Source organism: Miscanthus floridulus, chromosome 3 (genome assembly GCF_019320115.1).
Source record: "Miscanthus floridulus cultivar M001 chromosome 3, ASM1932011v1, whole genome shotgun sequence".
Taxonomy (NCBI): domain Eukaryota; kingdom Viridiplantae; phylum Streptophyta; class Magnoliopsida; order Poales; family Poaceae; genus Miscanthus; species Miscanthus floridulus.
Window position 1 is genome coordinate 28,396,924 of NC_089582.1, and position 25,850 is coordinate 28,422,773.

Here is a 25,850-nt window from a genome sequence, read left to right on the forward strand (position 1 = left end):
TATTTGGAAAAATCCCAGATGGGTACCAGGTTGCTAGAGTTTGTAGGAATTAGGCTTGTGATCAATCAGTCAGTTGTCCCTGTGGATTTGGAGTCTTCACTTGAAGATCGGAGTTGTCTTTCCGCTGTCTATACTCTGAGGTTATAATCTTTATACTTATACGCTATGTATTTAAGCATTGTCTTTTGATATTACCTTTATTTGTAGTTATATGTGAGATTTGACTTCCTGGGCTCACATATGGTGCGTATCTGATTTTATTCTTAAAACCGGGTGCGACATCTTTTTTTACTTTTTTGTGGGTTGTCCGTTTTTACTTGCCCCGAGTATGTATTGCTTTACGTTCATTTGGATGATTTTCACTTGGCTCTAAATATGTTCTGATTTTTTAAATGGCTATTTTCTAGAGTACATTCCAATTTTTGTTATGACTGTTTTCTACTTGGCTTCGTGTATGCTCAAAATTTTTTCTCGTGGATGTTTTTGACACTAGCTCGAATTTTCTAATTTTGTTTTTATTGTTTTCTCCACCTAATTTTTTTGTGTTCTAATAAATATAAGAAGAGTAAAAACAAACAATAAAACCATCTTAATCTTTGACTCCTTAGGAAACAAAATTTTTTACCACAGTTCATTTATTTTTTGACTCGAACTCATGACCCGTGCTACAACTCACTACGTCCCTTGGATCCCGTTGCAACGCACATGTTCCTGTGCAGCGTGCATCCCGCGACCTAACGAGTTTTGTAAACATCATTTTTTCGGAGATTTCACACCAAAATTTTTGGCCAAGACATGGACACGTGAAGATCTTCTCCACTAGTTCTTGTGTTCCAAGCAAAGCCACAGCTAGGCTATTAGCCATACCTGGCCTAGGTACCAGAAGGCGGCGGAGTTCAGTTGCACTTCTACTTCAGTCCCAAGCCAGAACCCTCGCTTCCTCAGTGAGAGTGAACTTCGATTCGAATTGAGAATGCGGTGAGGGAGCCACACGGGCGCCCACGTGCAGCCGCGCCGCACCAGATCCAGGCCATACCGACACTACGACCCAAAAACAGGAGGCATACCTCGCTGCGCGGCTCAGCGCACACAACAGCGTCCCGTGCACCCCGCCGCTGTTTGCTGTTTGGCCCGTGCAGCCCGATCCGGCGCAGGCCGGGTTGGCAGCAGAAGTGCAGGCCCGCGCTGTCCGCCGCGGGAAAACCCTCAATTTCCCCGCCCTCGACGAATTGACAGAACTGCCCTCGCCGCGCGCGCTTTCACCAGTTAGCTGGGCTGGGCCCGAGCAAAGCAAACACCTCGAAACATCATGGAACATGGGCATCGGTTGCTAGACCTGGACCGTCTGCAAAAAAAAAAAAAAAAAAAAAACTACTCGTTGTGGTTTAATATAAGAAATAGATTCCTACTCTTATCCTATTCATATTAAGATTTAGTTTAAAATTCCTATTCATATTACAATATATTTGGATTATTAGGATTCGTAGGTATCTAGATTACCTTAAGAATACGTTTTAGAAACAGACTCCATATCGTGTTAAACAAGAGCTTTTGTAACTCGTATGTGCACCGGTGATATAAGTCTAGACGGAAAAAAAACTCTCGATTATCGGTAGTTAGGGGGAGGTGGACGAAAAAAATGGATGGATAAAAAAAAATGACCGAAAATTTTACATCTTTATTATTAGGTATAGATATAGATATAGATAATAATCGAACAAGTGGCTTGCTGCATAAATACAAGTTCCAAGTAACAAGCACAAATTTTAGCTGAATAATTGACAAACGCTGTTACAGTTTGATTAAAAGAAAACTTACACAATTTTCCAGTTAAATTGAAAATATGGTCCCTTGGGGGCATATAAACAGAAGAATTTGAACTTCAAGAGGGCATAAGCACATTTTGAGTCCCTAAGTTATTTGATGACGTACTCAGTCTTATCCGTGACATGGGCCACCTCTTGGCAGCATCTACAAAATCCAGACATGCCAATATGATGGCCTGACGTGAGAGAAGGAACCCAAGCATCTAGTTTTCAGACGACTTCAGTGCACTGTCTCTTTCAGCGATCTCTTTCTCATAAACTGGTACTATCCATCCACTGCTCAGAAATCTGTGTGTTCACAGCATGAGATTGAAACATCAGCAGCATCAATGCAAAACTAGTAAAATACTCTAAATAATTCACAGTTTACATTCATATTCAAGAAAAAAATCAGCTTGGCTGACTTCTGAACCAAATAAAAACCTGACAAGATTGCCCTTAGGATATATCTGAAGCAGGAACTATAGATGGTGAATCATTTACAGCCACCAATGTACAAAATGATACTACCAAAGAAAAGATAGAATGAGTGAAATCAGTAACTACAATTGATACTTCAGCTTCCTTTGAAGAAACTGATATTTCAAACTTGATTATCAACATAATAAATTTTGATGATAGCTTTACATTTCCTTGAATTGTAAAAGCACTAAAAATGCAACTCTCATTTACTCCTAACAACAAAGTTTTGGTGGAGTACAGCAACTATAGGTGAATTTCTCTGAACTCTTCTTTATATACAACACCGCCAAGGTGGAAAACAGACGCTACAAGGCTGTGGAGATCTCTACAAGTTGAAGATAATCCACAGATATAAAAAAAAACATATTAGTTTTTGAAAGTTTTCAAAGAGATAAGAGATGCCTCAACTGAAGCAAGTGCTCCTCATTCGAGATGTTGAGCGAGAGGCGCAGGTTTGTCAGGAGTGACTCTTGCTCCCATGTCAGGGGTCCTGCAGCATGGAAAGCTCTGACGGTGGATTGGTATGCTTGCAGCTCCAGCTCATGGACATTCAGAAATAAACCAGAGCCATAGGCGTTCTTAATCTCCTGCCCAGATTGACATGCAGACATAACATCATCAGGGAAACAACTGCCGGTCCCGACTGATTGTTGGTTATCACTGGTACAGTAGTAATTTGCACTGCAACTAGCCACTGAGCACTCGTTCTCTTCTCTGATGCGCAAAGGTTTCTCAGACAAAGGAAGAACTTTGCAAACTGGTTTTATCTCAGAAATGTTCTTGGTAAGATCATTGTATCTGCTACTTAAAGGCCTATGAAAGTGATCTCCATCGATAGCATTCCTAGCAGACACCTTCAGAGGCAACTCATTCTTGGTTAACTGACGAAATTCATATGCAGATACTTTCCGTTCCTTGCCTGTTCTTCTAACTAAATCATTAGGTGGAATCCTACTTGCTTCTAGTTTTCTCTTGACAGCTCTAGCACCAGTGGAAGCACAAATATTGGCTGCTTTCCTCTTAGCATGGTGAGCAACCTCTTCATAGGCTTGATGGTCCTGTTCCATCACAAATTTTGAGTGATGAGAGGAGCAGTCAGCAAATCGGATTGGTTGATTCAGTTGAATGACCTGAGAAAGGGAATGATACCGATGAAATACTTTCTCAAAGAAAGGCAAAGAAGAAATTACACTGGTAATGGGAGGATAGTACAGAGATTATTATGCCAGATACTGAAGTCAAGCAAATGCTCATGGTGAGAGGTACCACTGATTCACCATCACTCGCTTCTTGAAGCACAAAAATTTCTATATTAAAAATGTTCAGTCTATAATAAGTTGAAGATAAGGGAATATTCAATTTTCAACTTTCAACAAGTGTTAATGCTTTCACAGTAGACCAAACCAAACCATATAATGCAAAAAGCTGAAATATCTATCTGCACTTTGTCCATGATCTGCATCCAAATTCCTAACTTTTATTAACTGGAAATGAGACATATTCATTTCATTCGAGAAAAAAATTCATTTCATGAAGTACCTTTTCTGTCCAGGTGCATTTTCTCACGTGGCAAAAAAAAAGCAGCTTCACTTTTAAACAAAAGTAATTCAGTGGTTTGAAGTTCAAACACATGCAATGGAACTATTTTCATTTGGACAATAATCAGAATATGAAACAAATATACTTCACAGATATTAACTAGAAATATAAATTCTAAACAGTATCTCACCCTGTCTCCTACAGTCAACTGCTTGCTATCATGTGGAATCCTCAAGCAAGATATGTGGAATTCTCTTGGTTGGATGCAACCCGCTAGCCTGATGACAAAACAGTCATTGTTCAGCACTTCTGTAATCTTCCCAAGCCTCCACGAATTATGATCCAACACCTCGGTTACATCACCAAGAACCCATCTACTTCGTCTGACTTCAACTGGTCGACGAGGCTTGACATCTTCAGTCTGCATGTTCATGGCTGCAAACTTCGCTTGAGCAGCCAAATGTGGAAGACCTGAGCCTGAACGGCAGTCTTCAGGCTTAACATCCTTATAGAACGGAAGTCGTCTACTTTTTAGCTTCATCATATCCCACGAAAACCTGAGCCTGAAATATATATGCACATAAAAGGTGGACCATAAATAGAAGTCAAAAGAAGCACTAGCACACAGGGAAGAATATGCAAACATGAATGGATAAGAAAATGAAGACCTTGTTTGTTAAGAGCCAAGTATTGTATTTCTAGGTAAAGCGTACAAGTAGAATACAAAGTTCCCCTTAATAAATGATTTGACAGAAGAATGTCAAGGATATAAAGTCATCAGAATAAACCAACAGTCTTATTTGTATGGTGTTATGCCTAATCAGATGGACAGTAGGCTATCTGAACAACGTATTGTAATAGGTGTTTGTTGACACCGTAACAACAAAAGAAGTTATTGAGACACCAAGATAGCACTATGCATAAAAATCGGATGAGGAACACAGAAAAGAGCTGAAGGCAGAGTCCTATAATCTGGATGAGCAAATAAATGAAGGCAGAGTGTCGGTGTTTTGGAACCGGGGGTCCCTCAACCAACGAGTGAATTTGTGCTGCGTGCCCCTGATCCCGGATGGTGATGCAAAGAGACACAAGGTTTATACTGGTTCAGGCAATCGAGGCCCTACGTCCAGTCTGAGAGATCGATCTTGTATTCCTTACACCTGAGTGCTCGTAGTAGGGGTTACAAGCTAGGTGAGAGAGGGAGCTAGCCCCAGGTCTCGGCGAGGGTGGTGCGCACTGCTTGAGACGTTGTTCCCAAGCAGCGTGGAAGTGTGTAGTTCTATCGGTGTGTTCGTCCTTTTTTTCCCCTCCTCCGTGATGGAAGAAGCGCATCCCCTTTTATAGATGAAGGGGCCGGCTTTAAAGGGTAAGGACTCCAGGACGCGTACTCTACTTAGTCTTGTGGCTCACGTCTACCTGGTCAGGTCCTCCACTCTGATGAGTGCGAAGGAAGATAAGTGTTTACCATGTTGTCGATGTCTCTGTAGGATGTCAGGTTAGTCACAGAATGCTGCCCTGCGCAGGGTATGGGCTGCAGTACAGTGTTTTGACTTATGAGCCTCCCCCAGCCTTGCTCCGCACGCCTTCTGGTTCTCATGAGTCCTCGTCGGGAGAATGCGAGGTCGGGGTCCGGTGTAACGCCGTGGTCAAGGCCTTCTGACTGGGAGGACCTGAGGGGTCGGGAAGCGGGCGCCGCTCCCTCGGGTCCACCGTGTGGTGACGGAATACCCATCGTTCGTGGAGATAGCAAATCCTTTCCTGGAGCGTAGCGGTTGTCGTATATCTTCGTCGGGTTCCGTGTCCCAGAGCTGAAGGCGGCGCCTACAACTCTACAGGGTGAGGTGCACGCACCTGTAATACCTTTTGGGCTCTGCGGCGCCCGGAAGAGTCTAAAGCATCAGTCCTGTCGTTCCCTGGCAGTCCTTTTCCTGCCAGGGCGCAGGGTATGGTCGTTGGAGCCATGGTTGACCCGAACGTCTTGTCTCGTCCTGTACCCATCATTATGAGGGATAGATAACGATCAGGGCGAGGCTCGTTCTGGGCCGTCGGGTGAGGCTGACCCCGCCCCTCCGGGGTCGGGCGAGACGGAATTCGTCCCTCAGCCCTCGGGCGAGACCGAGCCCGCCCTCAAGGCGTCGGGCGAGGCGGAGTTTATCCCTCGGCCCTCGGGCGAGACCGAGCCCGTCCCGAAGGTGTCGGGCGAGGCGGAACCGAACTCCTGTCACTCGAACAAGGGATAACATGGAGCCCTTATGCATCTAGAAGTTTTTCACGTTCGGTGGTCATCGGTTCCACCTTCTGGGGTACCCTGGTATTAGGTCCCCGACAGTAGCCCCCGAGACTCCAGGTGATTCGGGTAGAACCGCCTGGAGGGTTTTTTTGATTTCGTTGAAGCTAATTTGCCGGAGGGTGCGCGCGAGCGCACCCGATGGGTGTAGCCCCCGAGCCCCCGGGTGATTCGAGTAGAGTCGCCCGGGGGGTTGTATCGGCCCCTTCGCGGGTAAGGCTGAAGGACTTAGTTTTTGCAGGAGGATTCCCTTAGCCTCTGCGCGGAGCAGGAGGGCCGTCAGGGATTCTTCTGACTTTTTATTCGACCCTCGCGCTTCCTTTTCGCTCGGAAGGAGGGGTGGAATGTGCCATGCTACCCTCGGTGGGCGCGAGCGATGGCATTTCCGGTTGAGCTGTTATCGGGTAAGTCCGAGTGGAGGCCCGTACACCGTTCGCTGGGGGTCGGCTAGCGGTCCGGAGACGCGCTCCAAGAGTACTGGAGGGTTTCTCTAGTGGGTGCCGAGGCCGTTCGCTGGGCCTCGGTGGCTCGGTGCCTCCCTACGGTGGGATCCCATTCGGAGACCTCCCTGCCGGTCTCGGACACGATTCACGTCGTGGCAGAGGACGATGAGAAGGCCGAGGAGGAGGTGATGAAGCTTGGTGGAGGCGGCTGAGGCCCCTGGCACGTCGCTGGCCCGGCTGTTCGAAGAGGAGGTGGCTCCTCCTACGCCGTTTGTCGACGCTGGCGACCCCGTATTCTGACCTGGGTCAAAGGGGTCATGTAATAGATTAGGACGTACATCATTGTACCATAACGTTTGTGGCCGTCGAGGCCTTTTCAGTACTTGTGTATATATGCATCTTAATCGTTTTCTATTATGTTTCCCAGCCCTTGCTCTCTGCTCCGTTTCTAAACATATCACTTGCAAAAAATTTCCTCGGAGCCCAAGTTGCCCCTCTGGCAAAAGGTGGTGAGGGAGTTGCCGTAGCCCAGAAGCGTAGGCAGTCTCGCGGCTCGGCCGACCTTTTGGCCTCGAGGCATACTTTCGGTCCTTAGGTTTTTTACAATTGATTTGTCAGAGTACGCGAGAGAGTTCGGCGTAGGAATTTTTTTTGAAAAGACGACTAAAAAACGGTGTCCCCCTGTCTCATTTTTAGACAAGTCCTTTGCAAAAACTTCCTTGGAGCCTAAGCTGCCCCTCGGGTGAAAGGTGGTGAGGGAGTTGCCGTAGCCCAGAGGCGTAGGCTGTCTCGCGGCTCAGCCGGCCTTTTGGCCTCGAGGCGAACTTTCGGTCCTTAGGTTTTTGCAAGCGATTTGTCAGAGTTCGTGACAGAGTTTGGGATTAGGGGGGAGGTTCCCCCCTAGCCCCCGAGGGAGGCTCGGTTCTACAGAGGCAGAGTCGAGTCTCCCCCCTTGCGTTATCGTAACGCCGAACCCATACCGATGGGCTCGGGGGGTTCCTCAAAAATTTAGAACAATTAAAGAACGCTTCTTTATTGTATTTCGAGGAAAATTGTATGACGCTTGGGAATTTAAGGGTAGAAGCGACGTATCTTGTTGGTGAGGATTTCGCCCTTCTCGTAGGCTAGCTTGTAGGTCCCATGCTTTAGTACTTGGGCGGGCCACCAACTTCCAAGTCGTCGATGAGGTCACTGGCCTTCCTGGACTTGTCCTTGATGTCGTCCACGCCGGCCTCGACGGTTCGTCCGATGTGCTCGCCCAAGACCTGGATGGTGCACCGCTGGTACGTGGCCCCTGCATTTCTGAAACTGAATGGCATAGTCACATAGTAGTACATGTCGAATGGGGTGATGAAAGAACTCGGCTCCTCAGGAGGTGGCGGGGCAGAGCTTGATGGCAGGACGTCGCTTCCACGCCACCGGCGTCTTTCCTCTGCCCAGGCTTAAGCTAGACAGGTCCCCAACCAGGGACTCTGAACCAACAGCCGGGCATGGGATACCGACGGGGCGTCGCCACATGCCGCCGGCGTTTCACCCATGTCCATGCTCAGGCAAGTCAGGTCCCCAACCAGGGACCTTGTGCCAACAGCTGGACATGGGGTGCCGGCAGAACGCGGTGCGCCACCATGAGCTCGTGCGGTGTCGGGGTGGTCCTGCCCGCGTTGCGCCTGGCGAGCGTGACAAGAGCGGCCGCCCGGGCGCCGTCTGCGCCTGGGCTGCCGGTGCGTGATGTCGACGTCGGTCGGCGGGGCTCGGGGCGTGAGGAGTACCATGTCGTACTCGCATCCTAGAGACATGAACTCTAGGCTCCCGAACCAGATCATCGTGCCAAGATGTAGTGGTCGTATGGGGTCTGCCATCCGGAACTTGTTAGGATGACGAAGCTGACACGCAGAGGCCCCTACCTGGCGCGCCAACTGTCGGTGTTTTGGAACCGGGGGTCCCTCAACCAACGAGTGAATTTGTGCTGCGTGCCCCTGATCCCGGATGGTGATGCAAAGAGACACAAGGTTTATACTGGTTCAGGCAATCGAGGCCCTACGTCCAGTCTGAGAGATCGATCTTGTATTCCTTGCACCTGAGTGCTCGTAGTAGGGGTTACAAGCTAGGTGAGAGAGGGAGCTAGCCCCAGGTCTCGGCGAGGGTGGTGCGCACTGCTTGAGACGTTGTTCCCAAGCAGCGTGGAAGTGTGTAGTTCTATCGGTGTGTTCGTCCTTTTTTTCCCCTCCTCCGTGATGGAAGAAGCGCATCCCCTTTTATAGATGAAGGGGCCGGCTTTAAAGGGTAAGGACTCCAGGACGCGTACTCTACTTAGTCTTGTGGCTCACGTCTACCTGGTCAGGTCCTCCACTCTGATGAGTGCGAAGGAAGATAAGTGTTTACCATGTTGTCGATGTCTCTGTAGGATGTCAGGTTAGTCACAGAATGCTGCCCTGCGCAGGGTATGGGCTGCAGTACAGTGTTTTGACTTATGAGCCTCCCCCAGCCTTGCTCCGCACGCCTTCAAGTTCTCATGAGTCCTCGTTGGGAGAATGCGAGGTCGGGGTCCGGTGTAACGCCGTGGTCAAGGCCTTCTGACTGGGAGGACCTGAGGGGTCGGGAAGCGGGCGCCGCTCCCTCGGGTCCACCGTGTGGTGACGGAATACCCATCGTTCGTGGAGATAGCAAATCCTTTCCTGGAGCGTAGCGGTTGTCGTATATCTTCGTCGGGTTCCGTGTCCCAGAGCTGAAGGCGGCGCCTACAACTCTACAGGGTGAGGTGCACGCACCTGTAATACCTTTTGGGCTCTGCGGCGCCCGGAAGAGTCTAAAGCATCAGTCCTGTCGTTCCCTGGCAGTCCTTTTCCTGCTAGGGCGCAGGGTATGGTCGTTGGAGCCATGGTTGACCCGAACGTCTTGTCTCGTCCTGTACCCATCATTATGAGGGATAGATAACGATCAGGGCGAGGCTCGTTCTGGGCCGTCGGGTGAGGCTGACCCCGCCCCTCCGGGGTCGGGCGAGACGGAATTCGTCCCTCAGCCCTCGGGCGAGACCGAGCCCGCCCTCAAGGCGTCGGGCGAGGCGGAGTTTATCCCTCGGCCCTCGGGCGAGACCGAGCCCGTCCCGAAGGTGTCGGGCGAGGCGGAACCGAACTCCTGTCACTCGAACAAGGGATGACATGGAGCCCTTATGCATCTAGAAGTTTTTCACGTTCGGTGGTCATCGGTTCCACCTTCTGGGGTACCCTGGTATTAGGTCCCCGACACAGAGTTCATGCTGTCCAACATTCAAGGTTGCCAACATGAGCCAAGAAATGTTTGGTAAACATGACTGAAAAAGATTCATAATGCCATTAGAAGCAAGATCTACTCTGAGATGTATTCTTAAAACTACTTGGCTTACTGTCAAAGATAGCCCAGGAGAAAAAGAAAATGACAACTTGAACCTTCTTATATACCCCAGATATTAGAAGGGCACAAACTATCCATTATATAAGCTCCACAAGCCCAGTCACAAATTCAGAGTACGACCTTATATTCAGGTTGAGCGCTGGGCGAGAATCGAACAGTCATGTAGGGAAAAAAATTAAAATCAATGAGCCTAAAAAATAGGTGAATCAACTAAGAATTTCTACATAATATAAGGAAATCAGGTCCTATATGTGAAGCAAGCTTGGGGGTAAAGATTCAATCCCCTGCATGTTATTAGATGTGGCCCAAATTATCTAAACAGGATAACTAAAACCAACTGCTCTGACTTCAAGCTAAGAGGCTGAAGCAGGAGCAATTCCCCAGATGGGTAGGTCCCAGAAACAGAAGATAATCCATACAGGTTGGAAACTTCTGTTCTTGAAAAATTCAAACAGCTTGCAACCCGTTAGACAGAACAGATGCCACAAAACTTCAGCTAAAAGCATGTCTTAAATCCTAACCATTCAGAACCACAATCAAGAATCCTAATAGCAAAAGAAGAACAGCACACAAGCTCAATCTGGAGTCGTGGATGCAAAAATTAAACGTAGATCTAATCCTGTACCACACTGGAAAGGCAAAACAGGAACTCAAATGGAAGAAGAAATAAAGAGAGATAGGAACAAGTTGCTTGTCCGAATCTTGATCCAAAAATGTGTAGCAACTGACTAGAAGACTTGATTTAATCCTAATCTAACCAAACTACAACGTGGAAAGAAGTTCCAAGAAACTAACAACAAACTGATATGACCTTAAGCAAACCAAATACTGGGGTTGCAGATCCGTGAGCACTAAATAAAACACCTCAAGAACTCTGTATTTTTTTTTTTGACATAGATTTGAGGAAACAAAATCTGGAATGTCTAACTGAATTACTGAAAGACAGACAGCAGCAGCTCAAACTGAATTCAGGACAGAACTTACAGACATGCAAACTTTGAAGTCAAGGAATCCAAGAATCTGCTCTCAGCAGTTTCACCTGAAGCAAGCCAACCCAAGTACCCAACCAACTCGCCTTGTCGATCTAGGAACTCAAAAAGAAAACAGAAAAAAAAGAGTTACTCCTGATGAACCGCGATTGGGCTGTTCTTCTTCCGACCGATCTGAGATGGATTAGAAGGTCAGAATCCGAGAACGGCAGCCAAGAAACAGAGATAAATAGAGAGGAAAAGAATTATTTTTCCCCAACTAAACTCCTAAAATAGAAATAAAAATCGGATGAGAAGAAATTTAGAGCACCGAAGGCGACCAACCTTAGGGTAGGGAAAGATTAATCCGGCGGCTAGCAAGCAATCGAGGCGCCTAATTCCGGGGCCAACCGTATGAGAAAACGGTGTGCTGGCTCGTTCTGTATATTGGCTGTTTCTTCCGGTTCTTGCTTTCGTGTTTCTTGCGTTTGCCATGGGGATTTCGTTTTTCAATTTAGTTTTAAACGGGATTTCGTTTTTCAATTTAGTTTTAAGCTCCATTTTTTTGTAAAGAAAATACATTTGATTTGTCACTTGTCCTAATGTTCTTACGTGGAATGCATATGGTAAGTTATTTTGTTTATTCTTTTTTTTGATAGAATTTGTAGGACCTCTAGGCTAGCAAATAATGACTTAATTTAGATAGAGGACTTGACGATGTACCTCGTCCAGTAAAGCCACGGCTATGGCGTCGACAAGAAAGTAGCAGCAGCTTAACGTGCCTGCTAGGGTCTCGAAGAAGGCAAGAGTGTAGGCGTGGTCTAGAGGCAGCGGTGAAGGCGGTGGAGCTTCCCCATCGCTCACAGCGCACCCTCATGATCGGACTAGGGTTAGGACGTGGTAGGGCGCTGCCGGCTGCGGTGAACCTCGTTACTTGCGTCCCAGCGTCCACCTTCCTCTTTATAGCTGTGCGATGGGGGCCTATCAGCTAGGAGAACGACTGGACGCCCCCATCAGGACGTGGATCAAGGGCCCAATTGGCCGGACCAACTGGTGGAGATCAATCTAACATTCTCCCCCTTGATCTCACCTTATGACTTAAACTTAACTTACTTTATCTTTTTCCCATTCTATCGCAAATCAGTGCGTAGAGTGTGCTTCATCGTCACGATCAGTTGCCATTAGATTAAACAGTTACAATGCACCTCTCTGTTTTGAAACAGATTCTCAACTAGGCCCTTAGTATCCAGAAATCATAGGCTTTCCCGTAAACCCATGTCGACTATGTGTTCTCTTAACGCACTGGGTGGTTAGCCTTTGGTAAGCGGATCCGCAAGTACTTGCTTGGTACTTATATGCTCAATGCTTTTAAAATGATTCTGGATTTTCTCTTTTACAACATATAACTTAATGTCAATGTGTTTGGCAGCACACTTGACCTGTTGTCTTAGGAGTTAACTACTTTAAATGGTTATTGCTGTTGACTACCATTGTTAAATCCGGGTACATATTCTCTTAACCACTTTTGTATGTTCCTGATGCCTCATAACAAGCTATACTATGGTATGCATCATTGATGACACCACACCTGTTTCATTGGAGCGTTTTCACAATAATACTTCAACTTCGAGTGTTAGCAACTACTGTGAATTTCACTACACATCTCGTCAAAACTTAACATTTGTACCAACAACTATTTGAGAGTATTTGTTCTTTCTTACTCAGCATGAGGCCTATGATACTTTGCAAAAATTGTAAGACATTCTTAACTCCATTCCAGTGATCTATATCTGGACTGGACTTCTGCCAAAATATCCCGGATACGTAAGCTACGTCAGGGTAAGTTCTTACTTGTACATTCATTAAGCTTCCAACAGCTGAAGCATATGGAACCATATTTATTTGATCGATCTCATATCGGTTCCTGGAATACTGAAAGTTCCCAAATCTATTACCCTTTACTATAGGAGCAGGTGTAGGTTTACTCGCATACATACTTTATTTCTTTAGAATCTATTCTAAGTATGCCTTTGCGATAGTCCTAATACTCCTTTTCATCTATCTCGGTGAATTTTAATTCCTAGAACTAATGAAACTTCACCAAGATCATTCACATTGAAACTTAAGGACAAAGACTTCTTCTCCAATGGCAGATTAACATTACTACTAGTGAGTAGGATGTCATCTATACACAGGATATGGAAAAAGAATTTTCTATTCTTGAACTTCGCATAAACGCTATTGTCTTTCTAATTTTCTTTAAACCCAAACTTTTTTATCGTTTCATCAACTTCAAATACTATTGTCTAGAGATTTGTTTTAACCCATAAATGGATATCTACATGTAGCATCCCATACGTTCTTTTTCTTCCACGATAAAACCTTTGGGTTGTGCCATGTAAATATTTTCATACAAATCCTCGTTGAGGAATGTCGTCTTTACATCAATCTGATGTAACTCTAAATCGTAATGTGCCAATAACACCATTATGATTCTAAAAGAATCCTTGCATGAGACTAGAGAGGAAACTCTCATCGTAATCTATTCATTCTCTTTGCGTAAAGCCTTTTGCTACAAGTCATGCTTTAAATCTTTTCACATTCCCTTTAGAGTCACATTTTGTCTTGTAGACCCTTTCCACAGCCTACTGTTTTGGCACCATTAGGAATTTCTTCTAAGTCCCAAACATCGTTGGTATTCATCGAATTCATTTCAACTTCCATAGCTTCTTGCCATTCAAACGAGTAAACACTTCTCATGGCTTCTTCAAATAAGGTGGGATCACCCTCCATTTAAATTTCTTCACTAACATAGACTTCATAGTTATTAGAAAACTAGTTTACTAATTCTTTGAGACTTTCTAGGGCCTCAGCTACTGGCACTTTCATGTGGGGCTGTTGTTGCTCTTCATTGTGAAGAAGCAATTGATTCTATAGGGTCTTGTATTACAAGATCCTTGTTTACATTATTCATCTACTTCGAAAAGCCAACAACAGGTGTTGTATAAGTCATACAACAGCAACAAGTATTGAGAAATTTGTTGTTTTTGAATCACTGAAGTGGGCACGTAGTCCCGCTTCTCTTCAAGTTATAGGTCTCTACATACCATGCAATCCCAGATCATCCCATCTTCTATAAAGATAGTGTATCTTTAATTTTTTTATTTGGGTTTAATCTGTTAAAACCTTATATGGTGCTTTAAGCACCTCCTTAATTTTTTTGAGGCTAACTATGCTATCTTTCTCTCATAATTTTTAAAAAATCCAGGAATTTATCTATTTCTTTGCTTAGGGGCATTATTGTTATGACCGACGGTTATATTCATCAAAATCTTTATCTCACTCAGTTCTTACAAAATCTGTATCTCACTCTTAATGAAGAGTACACATTCATCAACATCTTTATCTCACTCTTAATGAAGAGTAGTTTCTTAATTGATCTTAATTTTTACTCTTAATTCATCTCACAATTCCCCCCCTCGAAATATGACATGAACTATACTGCCATAATTTTGAGAACTATTCAGAAAACTGTGAAGAGGAGACACTTATGACTTACTTTATTCACATGATTATGCCATGAAAATAAAGTTATTTCTTGATCCATATAGAAGTACACTTTTCTCATTCCACTTCAAGAACTCGATGAGGTCTTTTATTAACTGTACTTTTGCAAGTCACGATTGCATCTTTTTCTTATCCTTTGATTAGTATTGACCATGATGGTGCATTTCTATTGTGCCATGGTCAATACTAGGACGGCATAAGAGCTACCCAAACTTCTCTCGCTATGCGAGATATAAAAACATATGAGTCATCATAAAACTTCTCCCGTTATGCAGGATTGACTAGCATAAGTACTATGCTAAATTTCTCCCCATGCGTGATAAATCTATATACAAATTATCGTAACGAAAAATTTAATCATAATGACTAAAACATTCACTTGTACTTTATTTTTCAATTAAATCTTCCCGTTGGTTCCAATTTAATCAAAAAATTAGTAAACTAATAAAAAACTATCCTGAACTGGCTTGACTCAAGCATTTCTTTATTCACATACTCCCAGCATTGCAGCCCGTTGGCATACAGCCGAGTGATCTCGCCGATTAAAAACTAAAACTTACAAGATGCTTCCGCATCAATTCTACATCACCGTTGGGCAGAAAATAAAATTAATGCATAAAATTAATAAATTAACTTGAAAGACATATAACTACTCTTCAAATTAAATTCTCCCATGGGTTCGAATTTAATTAGAAAATAATCAATATCATTGCAGTGAAACACGATAATAAAATACATTCTATTAGTTCAGGATCATTTCTTGGTCTTTATCTACTTTCTGAAAAATTGACCATATTGGTGTAAAATTTATCAGAGATTTAAACTTCAACCTTAAACTCATTATAATATTATTATCATCAACGTTGGTCAGAAAATAACAATATCATAATTTAACATAAACAAAATGAACTACTCTTCTAATTTAAATTTTCCTGTTGGTTCCAATTTAATTAGAGGATAAACATAATAATAATTTAATAAATATAACTACTCTTTAAGTTAAATTCTCCCATTGGTTCGAATTTAATTAGAAGGTAATCAATATTGAACTTTGCAGTGAAAACATGAAAAAATTCGTTATCTATTTTTTAGAAACATTTTACTGTACTCGACTAGTCTATGAAAAAATTATCCCCGTTGTCGACGAAATATGGTCAGCAGTCTACCGAGAGGGGTGCCCGTGGTGGTAGATTGTCGGTAGACGGTGCGTGTAATTAGGAACCAGATGGTTACAGAGGCACAAGACACAAGATTTATACAGGTTCGGCCGCCGTGTTGGCGTAATACCTACATCATGTGTCTTATTATTCTGTATTGATTGAGGTGATCCATTGTAGATGTCCCCTAAGGGGGACCCCTGTCTCTCCTTATATAGTCTGGAGGAGGAGAGTTATAAGTAAAATATCCTATTTGGTACTATTACAATATCTAGTACAACTTGTAATCTTGCCGTGCACGCCTCGATCTTATGGGCCGGACCACCTCTGATGGTGCGGCCCATGTCTTGTCTTGAGGATACCGGGGGCCATACCCCCATAGCTAGTCCCCGAGCGCCTTGTATCCTTCGAGTAGCGTCGTCTTGAGCTTGCCAGAAGGATGTAAGTGGCTCAAGATAAAATTTGAAAAATATTTCCCTCGAAGTGTGCCCACTTTGACTCTAAGTCGAGAAGAGACACCGTCGCCCTTGTAGAATCAGAGGCGTTTGATCCATCAGAGCGAGCACATTCACCGCAAGGTGAAGTGTGCCCACTTAGTCCCCGAGCCTAGTAGTAGGTGACGTAGGCACGTGGTGCCAGGGTCTAAAAAGAATTCCCAGTTAAGTTGAGAATCCAATCGTCGTACAGGCGATACAAGATGCACTGGTAGGTGCATCGTACCGATGTAGTCCCTGAGCTTGCTGTAAGGCGAGGTATGAGCCTTGTAGCAAGGTCTAAACGAGAAAGAATATCCCAACTGTATGCGAGTCGCCAGTCGCATGTAGTCGATGCGAAGTCCCCGAGCTGTGGTCGGAGAGTGGTCGAGGCAGTCCTCGAGCACTGGTCGAGGGGCGAGCGGCGAAGTCCCCGAGCTGTGGTCAAAGAGTGATCAAGGCAGTCCCCGAGCATAGGTCGAGGAGCGAGCGATGAAGTCCCCGAGCTGTGGCCAGAGAGTGATCGAGGCAGTCCCCGAGCACAGGTCGAGGAGCGAGCGACGAAGTCCCCAAGCGTAGCTCGAAATCCCTGCGATATAAATATATAGAACGATAGTACATGATGTACAAAATAAATTATGGAGAAAAATCAGCGGTGAAGAAATAACGCTCAGCAGTCATTTGCAAATGAGCATGATGTGATAAAGCAGTTGGTGCTTTGTAAACATCAGTGTTAATATGAAGTTTGTGTTTATACTTAATATAAACTGCCCGACCAGTTAGTATGTAGCTGAGTCTCCAGCCCTAGCTAGCCCATTAACCATAACGCGGGGCGCGGAGCCCGTGCACGTGTAGGAAGAACAAAGCGTCGCTAAAGAGCCGCTGCCGACCACCCATAACGCAGAGGGCAGACGCTCATGCACGTGTAGGGAGGAGCCGGAGACAGGGCCGTCTCTGGAGGCATCGAGCGTCAACATGACTGGTCGAGGATTTGCATTAAGTATAGCTGTATGTTATATTTAAGATGGTATACATGGACAAACGTTATTTGAAGAATAATCATGACGAGGACGTTGTGGAGAAACGTCGTAATGAAAATTGTGTTAAATATAAATATTAGAAGTGTACTTATCTTTGGATAGAAATCTGGTCGATGGCGATAAAGTTGTCCGATCCTCGTACTTTTCGGCCTGTTGTGACAGTGGTCGCGGTTGTCATAGCGCCGTTCTTCGCGGCGATCATTATTGCGACGTGGTCTGGTGGTCGAGGTGGTCAGAGCTCAGCAGAGCCGCTCGGGACGTGGTCTGGTGGTCGGAGCTTGGTGGAGCCGCTCGAGATGTGGTCGACGTGGTCTGGTGGTCGGAGCTCGGCTGGTCGACGTGGTCTGGTGGTCGGAGCTCGGCTGGTCGATGTGGTCTGGTGGTCGGAGCTCGGGACGTGGTCGACGTGGCTCAGCGATGGCTCGACATGAGTGGACGTCTTGCTTCTGAATGCTCCAGCGGATGTACACACGTGCACATATATCCATATACGACGATGATTACATCACTGCTGTTAGCAATAAAAGGCAGGTGTACATATATCCAGAGATACATAAAAATATTTAACCAAAAGAAAAGTCGTGACTTAGCTTTTAGATCACATGAATATGCATCGCTCCTTGCATGGGCATGTAGATTGTACGGCTTCCTTGTTTGCATCTCGACGACATGGCGTTGCCCAAAAATCCATCAGGTGGTGTTGCCGTGATGGTCTGAGACCTTCCCTGACATACGTGGTGCTAGCGAGGTCGGGGAGTTGTACGCCGCTTCTTGAGCTGGTACATGCCGATCTGATCTGCCTGTGCGGCAGACGCGGGAAGCACAACGAGCCCCGCTGTAGGTCATCGTGGGTCGTTGTTGAAGGATGTCGTAGATTGTCCATCGCCAAGATGTCGCAGTAGCAGATTGATTCCATCACGAAGATGTCGCACGCGAAGATATCGCCGAGTTGTCATAGAAATTGTTGTTGACGGACGTCTGCTTTGGAAAGCAGTCGTCGTGGATGATGTTGATGAAGAAAATCGCCATCTGGCCCGCCGAAAGATCAGCACGCACAACCCCTAAAGGGGATAACCCCTAGAGGGGACCCCTACCTGGCGCGCCACTGTCGACGAAATATAGTAGGCAGTCCACCGAGGGGGGTGCCCATGGTGGTAGATTGTCGGTAGACGGTGCGTGTAATCAGGAACCAGATGGTTACAGAGGCACAAGACACAAGATTTATACAGGTTCGGCCGCCATGTTGGCGTAATACCTACGTCATGTGTCTTATTATTCTGTATTGATTGAGGTGATCCATTGTAGATGTCCCCTGAGGGGGACCCCTGCCTCTCCTTATATAGTCTGGAGGAGGAGAGTTATAAGTAAAATATCCTATTTGGTACTATTACAATATCTAGTACAACTTGTAATCTTGCCGTGCACGCCTCGATCTTATGGGCCGGACCACCTCTGATGGTGCGGCCCATGTCTTGTCTTGAGGATACCGGGGGCCATACCCCCACACCCGTTGATTCAAATTTTAACAGAGATTTAAATTTGGCAAAGAATCATAAAAATTTGCTTCTAAAAATAATAAAACAAAAAACTCAGTGTTTAGGCCCAGTCTATGTCGCGTCCACGCGCGGCCTAGCGGCGGCCCAACACAGCGCGCGCCCGCTCCCCCGTGCCTAGGCCGCAACGCATGGGCTGTTTTCAGTCCAGCGATCGCCGACCCTTCATCTTGATCGGATGGTCGTCCACGTGTGTAGCTCGAATAAAATGCCGCCACGGCCGTCTTCACCCGAACCCTAATTCCATTTCCCCTTCCCTTTCTCTCTCTTCGTCGCGGCATCGGTTTTCTTTCCCCTTTCTTACCCCGAAACACGCCTGGAGAAAAGAGTGGTGGTGGCGCCGCCGTGGCGCCTTTCGCCGGTGCACGCGTGCGGCTGGAGCCACGCGCGGCGCCGTTATCTTTCATATTAGTTTTTTGTTCTTTTATTACATGTTTATTATAGTCTTAGTGGTAGACATAACTAAATAATAGATTAATAAAGTTGATTAGGCCCTATTTGGATTCATTATTTGATAATAGTTAGCTAACTAATATCTCATTAATCTGATTTGGTCCATCTAGTGGGATAATTGTTATCTAAAGGTCCAGCTAAGGATCCAAACATGGCCTTAACGAAACAAATCAGTCTATTCCACTTCTAGAGTTATTTTGAGATTTTGTCTGTTCTTTTTTCCCCCAAAAGCACAAGGCACACACGCACACTCACCTATACGATGGTACACCTCTTAACAAATCACCTCAAGTTTAGTGTATTTCATAATGTTTTTTTTTGTGCCGTGGAGAGCAATAACTTCAATTGAAGTTGCATCGGTACACATTTGTGATTCGGAACATAAGTGCTCTTTGGACCCCAAAATTTTAACCTGAATCATATATAAATTTTATTTGAATCAATTTATTTTCTAGAAAAAGTGAAAGTTTTGTGGGGGGGGGGGGGGGGGGGGGGGGGGGAATCTAGTATTCTAAAGAGGGTCTTATTTTTGTTTCTATGCACAGAGAATTAGAGAATGAGGTTTGGAGGATGTCACCCGTTGAATGCCATTTTGATTTCAAGATCTTCTTTAGGTGCTACTTAATATTTCAAGATCTTCTCTATTCAATGAGAAGGTAGCAAGTAAATCAATCAATGCTCATTATATCAGTTTTTTATTTCTTTTGGACAACCTAAAGATAATATATTTTATATAGTTGACTAATGGCTAAATGGGTATATACTTTTCTTTGTCTGAATTCATATCCGATAAAACTTATATATGAACATTTGTATTTACATCTATTTCTGATATGGATGCTTTTCTCTATCTGATTATAGATCCTATTAAAAAAATCATGGAATATCCGATTGTTATCTATGTCTATAAGGAATATACACATGATGAAACTATTTAAAACTTATGTTTATGAAGACTAATGACACTACTTTTAGTGCACTAATGATGTATCCATTGAAACTATTTAAAAGTTATCTAATGACAAATGATTAATGACTAATGATGTAAATTTAATATTCATATATAAATATTAAGTTTAATTTAGCAATATTTTGATTTTGTTTGATTCTTATATAGTTAATGTTATAAAATATATTTAAATGCACTATTTTATTTTTGTTGTTGAATATTATTTTATATACTTTAATTAATTAATTTTCTTATAAACATTTTTATGTATGATTGAAATAGTTATTTATTTATATAATTTTTTTATTTTAACAAATAAAATATTTTTAGTCGATACTTCATTTTTTAGTTGCTATACATACATGTGTTATGCTTACGTTAATCTCTACTTATATAATATTTTCCTTCTAAAACTATCAATGAAAGATAAATACTTGATATTAACTAAAAGTGCAAATTCAAATCGTACTATTTGTTTTGTATCAGTATTTGAGAACATTTGGATCTATAACCGGTTAGCAAGCTTTAGAGTTCTCCTGTTAATGATACAATTATCTATTTTAAACTCAGCTACACACTCTATTGTGTCTCGGCCGGTAAAACAAAATCCCTATCATATACATTTTCCTTTATCGTAGGGTTTTGTTTTTATATTTCTTCTTTTTCAAGTGTGAGCTTGCTCCAATTGGATTGATCACACTTCATCCATCTCCAAGCCTTTGTTCACCACTTTGGTGTGGACTTAACCTAGCTCAGTCAATCACTTAGCAAAAGGTTAGTCCACTAGTTGTATCAATTAACATAACCACATCTAGGCACCAAACTTATCCAGTGGTGCTGAAAATAGCCCACCAAGCCCATCTCCAAACACCTTTTCAAATCATTTTCAAACTTTTTGAAAATTTGCTAACTCCAAATGTTGTCCCACGAGACAACCAACACCTTTAGCACATGTTAGCATTTTCAAATCATTTCACAAAGGTTTTTCAAATGCTTTTCAAGCGGCCACTCGTCTCTCTAAGGAACACATGTTAGACCTCTCAATTGGCACTAGATAACAAAAATAATTTGTTGCTCTTGATCATACGACTATCTATTCTAAACCCGACCAATGCTCTTCTCTATACACCTTAGGTCAGTGAAATGAAATGTCCTACAAGCCATACCTTTGCCTTGTGCATTTCCATTTCATCTCTAGTGTGATGCTCGCAAGCATCCACACTCCCTCATTATCTTCCATATGATGAATGATGGTCATCAACATGTACGTGTGGCCAACCTTGCAACTTGACCATTGTCCATTGCATGAAGCTCCTCCATCTTCACTCCATCAAGCCACTTGATATATTCACATATCACCACTTGACTAGATCTCCATGAAATGATATGGTCCTCTTCACATCTTCATATGGCATTCATAGTCCATCGATCGTAGCCTTGCTTTGTCTTCTCCGTTGCCCTGGTCCATCAGTGTCAAGGCCTTTACTCACACTTCACTACCTTGATGGTATATTGTGTCCCAAGCCTCTAGCCTGCCCTTCACAATTGCACACGGTCCTCCGTACAAAAGCTTGGCCTTGATCTTCACCATCTTGCCACATGAGACTATGCCATGTCCCATATTCAATATGCTTCTCCTCATATTGATCTTCAGTTCAACTCACTAGTTGAGCTATTTCCACACATGGACATGTTATCACTCCTCCATGGCCTTCATGTTTTTCTTAACCTAGCTTGTGGACTAATTGCCCGTTCATCTCACGTGAAACCTCATTATCCCACCTAAGGTTGTCATGCAATTACCAAAACAAAACCGAGACTTTCAAAGGTTCCTCTCTAGTTTACTTTGATAGAAAAGGTTTCAAGGTTTCCTGGTACACTGAATCAGAGAAAACTCAAGAAAATAAAGTCAACAATGTGGAGAACTCTAAGAATAGGAGGGATAATGACGAGGAGAAAGGGGAAGAAGAGGAGTCAAACAAGGATGATGGCAAAATGAATGACCCTAGAATAGCAACACCTTACAATCCTGAGTCAAGCAGATAGACAGAAAAGAGGGGCAACTAGAAACATGATAGTAGTGTGAAGGATAGTTTAGAGGACCTGAAGTCTTAGGATCGACAAGTACAAGGAGATCTAAAAGAGGGGCAAATATCAAGTAGGAAGGAGGATAGCAATAAGTGCCTTGGGGGATTCTATAGCTAAGGACATCAATGAGCAGATATAAATGATGTTTGATTCAGAGGGACCAATGGTAGTAGAATGACAACCTATTGATGAAACAAAAATGCCAAAGGGCATGAAGAAGAAAGGTGGGTTTCATGAGGACTCAGATATCTTGGGAGAGCTCACAGAACGGTGACACGGAGCAAGCAGTCGAATAAACACCTCGAGATGCATCAAGACCTACAACAAGAAACAAGGGGACAATGACGCCAATCAAGCAAATAGTTGAGAAGAGGGTGGCCTAGCAAGACCACCAAGGTACTTCTCAAAACACTTTTAGTCTTACAAAATGTACCAAATGATTATTTAGCTCAGTTAGTGGTAGATTACAACATAGTTCTATGTGACAATGAGGATGATGTTGACACAATGATTGATATCTTGTGACAAAGTCTAAAAGAACCCAGAATGAGTAAAAGGAGATTGAGATACAGATGTGGATAGTGAGACAGAGTTAGATATGCCAAGTGAGCATGTGGCATTGGTGGTGTTGACATAGAAATTTGGTTCGAGATAAGAAGTCCCTAAAGATAGGAAATTATCAAGGAAGGCCAAATCCTCCAATCAAATCGGCTAAACAGATTGCCAGATCAGCTAGTGAAATGACGACATCAAGGGAATGAGCCCTACCGACAGAGACAGCAAGACATGAAACAAGAAGACACGTCAGGCTCCATAGAAGGGAAAGATTGGAGTCCATGTTATCCTAAATTAGGAAGTTTTGTTCCAAGTTTTGTAACCGGTCTTGTTTGACTAGGACTCATAGTCAGGCCTTGGGTATAAATATTGAACCTCGATCATTATAATAGACATCTCCAAAGATCAATACAATCCAGTACCTTTACTTTTTGGCTTACGCCACCCCTTAGGAGTAGGAGTAGAGTAGATTTCGATGAGTTCTTCGACGAGCAGGGTTGCATCGGTTAGGTCCGACCTCTAGTTTGTCTATGAGTATTCATCATGATAGATACCTTGTTTGTAAGGCTGCATCGGTTAGGTTTGACCTCTTGCAAGCTTTGTATAAGTTAGTTATCATCAGTTAATTGTAAGGCTGCCCTCGATTAAGTCTGATCTCTTGCAATTGTTGATAGTTATCCTTGGTTCTTATCAAAATTCGGATGGCTGCCCTCGGTTAAGTCTGATCTTGTATGAATTTTGGTTCAAACCCCTTGCCCGATTAAGATCGAGATAGATTGACTTTATATCTTTTTGAATCGTCATCTTATCGCATTACATTGTTCACATCCTGCACTGACGATGGTTCTTGCTAGTCTAGTCGTTCTGTTCTGATCTTGATCGAAGATAGCATGTGGTCAAAGGCATGCTTAGCCCTAGGTGAGGCTTGCTAGTTGACGAGATCTGGTCTAGAAGTGCTTTTACGGCTACATCGGTTAGGTATGACCCCCACTGATAGCATCAAAGATTAGAAATCACCAAGTAGCAAGCCTTGCTTATGGCCAAGCATAGTCTTCGGGTGCATGCTATGTCTGCATTGGCTATTTAGCCGATCGCCTATGCTTTCATGATCATATCATGTTCCCGTGATCTCGTTAAGCGTTTATAGATCAATATGCTTTGAAGGTTAAATTTGTTATCTTTATTATGGCTACATTGGTTAGGTCTGACCCCCACTGCTAAAGGTAGTAGATTAGATCTGATAGGCGTATGGGTTTATATAGTCTAATGGTTGAGCGGTTGCATGCTATGACCCTTCTTTCACTGGAATCGGCTATTTAGCCGATAGCCTGTCTTTTGATAATATATATTGACTCTTTACGTGTTTTTTACTTGTTTTTGTCTTGGTTAAAAGCTAGTATGTTTCTCAATCAAGTCATATGCTTTCATGCCCATCTTTTATACAACTTTTTGCATGCTTTCATGATAATCAGCAGATTGGATCTATTTAATTGAGTAATTGATGATTGCCAATATGCTTGTTTTACTTATCATGCATCATGAACATACTGGATATCGACTCTATAGTCGATAGCCTTGTCTCACTGGCCACTTGGCCACATAGTTAGAACTGTCTGGATGAATGATTGGCTTGTTCCACCTTAAATTACTGATCAAATTTGCTCCCTTATCAATTGCTGGTCAAATTGACTGGTACGCCCCGAGGTCATGGCCGTCCGGTCTGGTGGTTCCCCCCCAAAGCCCGAAGAGAAGCTCGGGATCTGCTCCACGTGGCCTCTCCCTGGCATTGATCACTATGTTCCTGGCGTCGATTTTTTGACGTCGATACAGGTCTAGCATGCCCTGGGACCACAATCGTTTGATCAGAAGTCGACCAAAATCATCAACATAGAAAACAACAATGCCATCCTTAAGGTCAACCTTGAAAACTTGCCTGACAACCAGAAGGCGCTCATTGAGTAGACAACGGAAGAATTCAAAGAGATGTGCCTAATGTCTTACAGCAGGACGTGTGAATCTATCATTTAGAATATCCCGCTGCCAAGAGTTCTCCTGCATGGACAGAGCGATCCAAATGAAGAAGCTGAAGCCAGACTTGCCATCCAGATGATCCACAAGACTATCAATGAAGTCATTACAAATCACAATCAGACGCTTGCTAATACGGTTGGCAATGTTATGAAGATAGTTTTCTTTGGGGCACCAGTTGATCAAATGGGACCAGCATCCTTTAGTGGCTTCAACCCTTCGGCTGTTGGAAGCAATGTGACTAGCTCTAGTCAACAACCGAACAGTGGGCAGTATCAGCAACCACTAGCACAACAGCCTCCAAGAGGACAAACCCCAGACTCTTAAGCTCAGCTAACCGCAGGGGGCAAGTGCCAACCCTACCAGCAGCAGGGGGCAAGGTCAAGGTCAAGTGACAGGGGGCAACCACCAGCTCAGCAATCTCCAAGTGCCCCCATCACACAAACAAGTCAGCTTCCAACTGGACAAAACCAAGCTTATTCAGTCTAGCAGCCAACCTCGCCGATTGGTCAATAGGTTGTGCAATGGCTGTCTTAGGGAAAGTTCACTACTTCCTATCAGACACCTCAGTCGACCTATAAAATTGCTCCATCAGTACAATGGATCACAAGGGATGTTGGTCCAAACTACTTCAATAGTCGATTGTAAGGATACACTACTCATAATGCTTAGATCGACTATCTAGAAGGGTATCACCTAGTTTCTGATGCCAGCACATACGAGATGATGCCACACCCTGGGTATCAGAGTCCCTATAGCTACAATGCACAACAACTTCAGCAGCTTCAAGCCTAGGAGAAGCAGCTACAAATTCAAGGACAACAGTCTCAGGCTCAGGGTCAACAAGCTAAAGCACAAGGATCTCAATCCTAGGCCCAAGGACAGCCAAGACAGGAAGCCATTGGCATGGATGCTGATGAATTCGCCAATAGGATAGTTGCTATGATGCAGAGCCAGTTTGGTCTAAAGCTCAAAGGACAAGTTGGCTCCTACCAGTGCCCATACCCTGCTTGGTATGATATTATGTAGCTCCCTCCATGCTACAGGGTCCCGGACTTCTCCAAATTTACTA

The 25,850-nt window shown here is 44.0% G+C and overlaps 1 protein-coding gene across 3 annotated transcripts; it reads right to left on the bottom strand.

The window, feature by feature from the left end:
• Window positions 1-1,846: 1,846 nt before the first annotated feature.
• LOC136545315 (uncharacterized) lies at window positions 1,847-11,401 on the bottom strand. 3 transcript variants are annotated; one of them, XM_066537340.1, is made up of 4 exons: window positions 11,261-11,401; window positions 10,932-11,110; window positions 4,018-4,390; window positions 1,847-3,346 (listed from the first exon to the last, which is right to left on the bottom strand). In XM_066537340.1, exons 3-4 carry the CDS (start codon window positions 4,369-4,371, stop codon window positions 2,672-2,674), a joined length of 1,029 nt encoding a protein of 342 aa, XP_066393437.1. In that variant the 5' UTR covers window positions 4,372-4,390; window positions 10,932-11,110; window positions 11,261-11,401; the 3' UTR covers window positions 1,847-2,671. The 3 variants fall into 3 exon arrangements, with proteins under 3 accessions (XP_066393437.1, XP_066393435.1, XP_066393436.1); XM_066537338.1 differs by having other exon boundaries at window positions 1,849-3,418; XM_066537339.1 differs by having other exon boundaries at window positions 1,849-3,418; window positions 10,932-11,031; window positions 11,261-11,397.
• Window positions 11,402-25,850: the final 14,449 nt, after the last annotated feature.

Coding starts and splice junctions, on each gene's coding strand:
- LOC136545315 (XM_066537338.1), bottom strand. CDS start 4,371: ATGATGAAGCTAAAAAGTAGACGACTTCCGTTCTATAAGGATGTTAAG. Junction 3,419..4,017: donor AGTTGACTGTAGGAGACAGG/GTGAGATACTGT, acceptor TCCCTTTCTCAG/GTCATTCAACTGAATCAACC.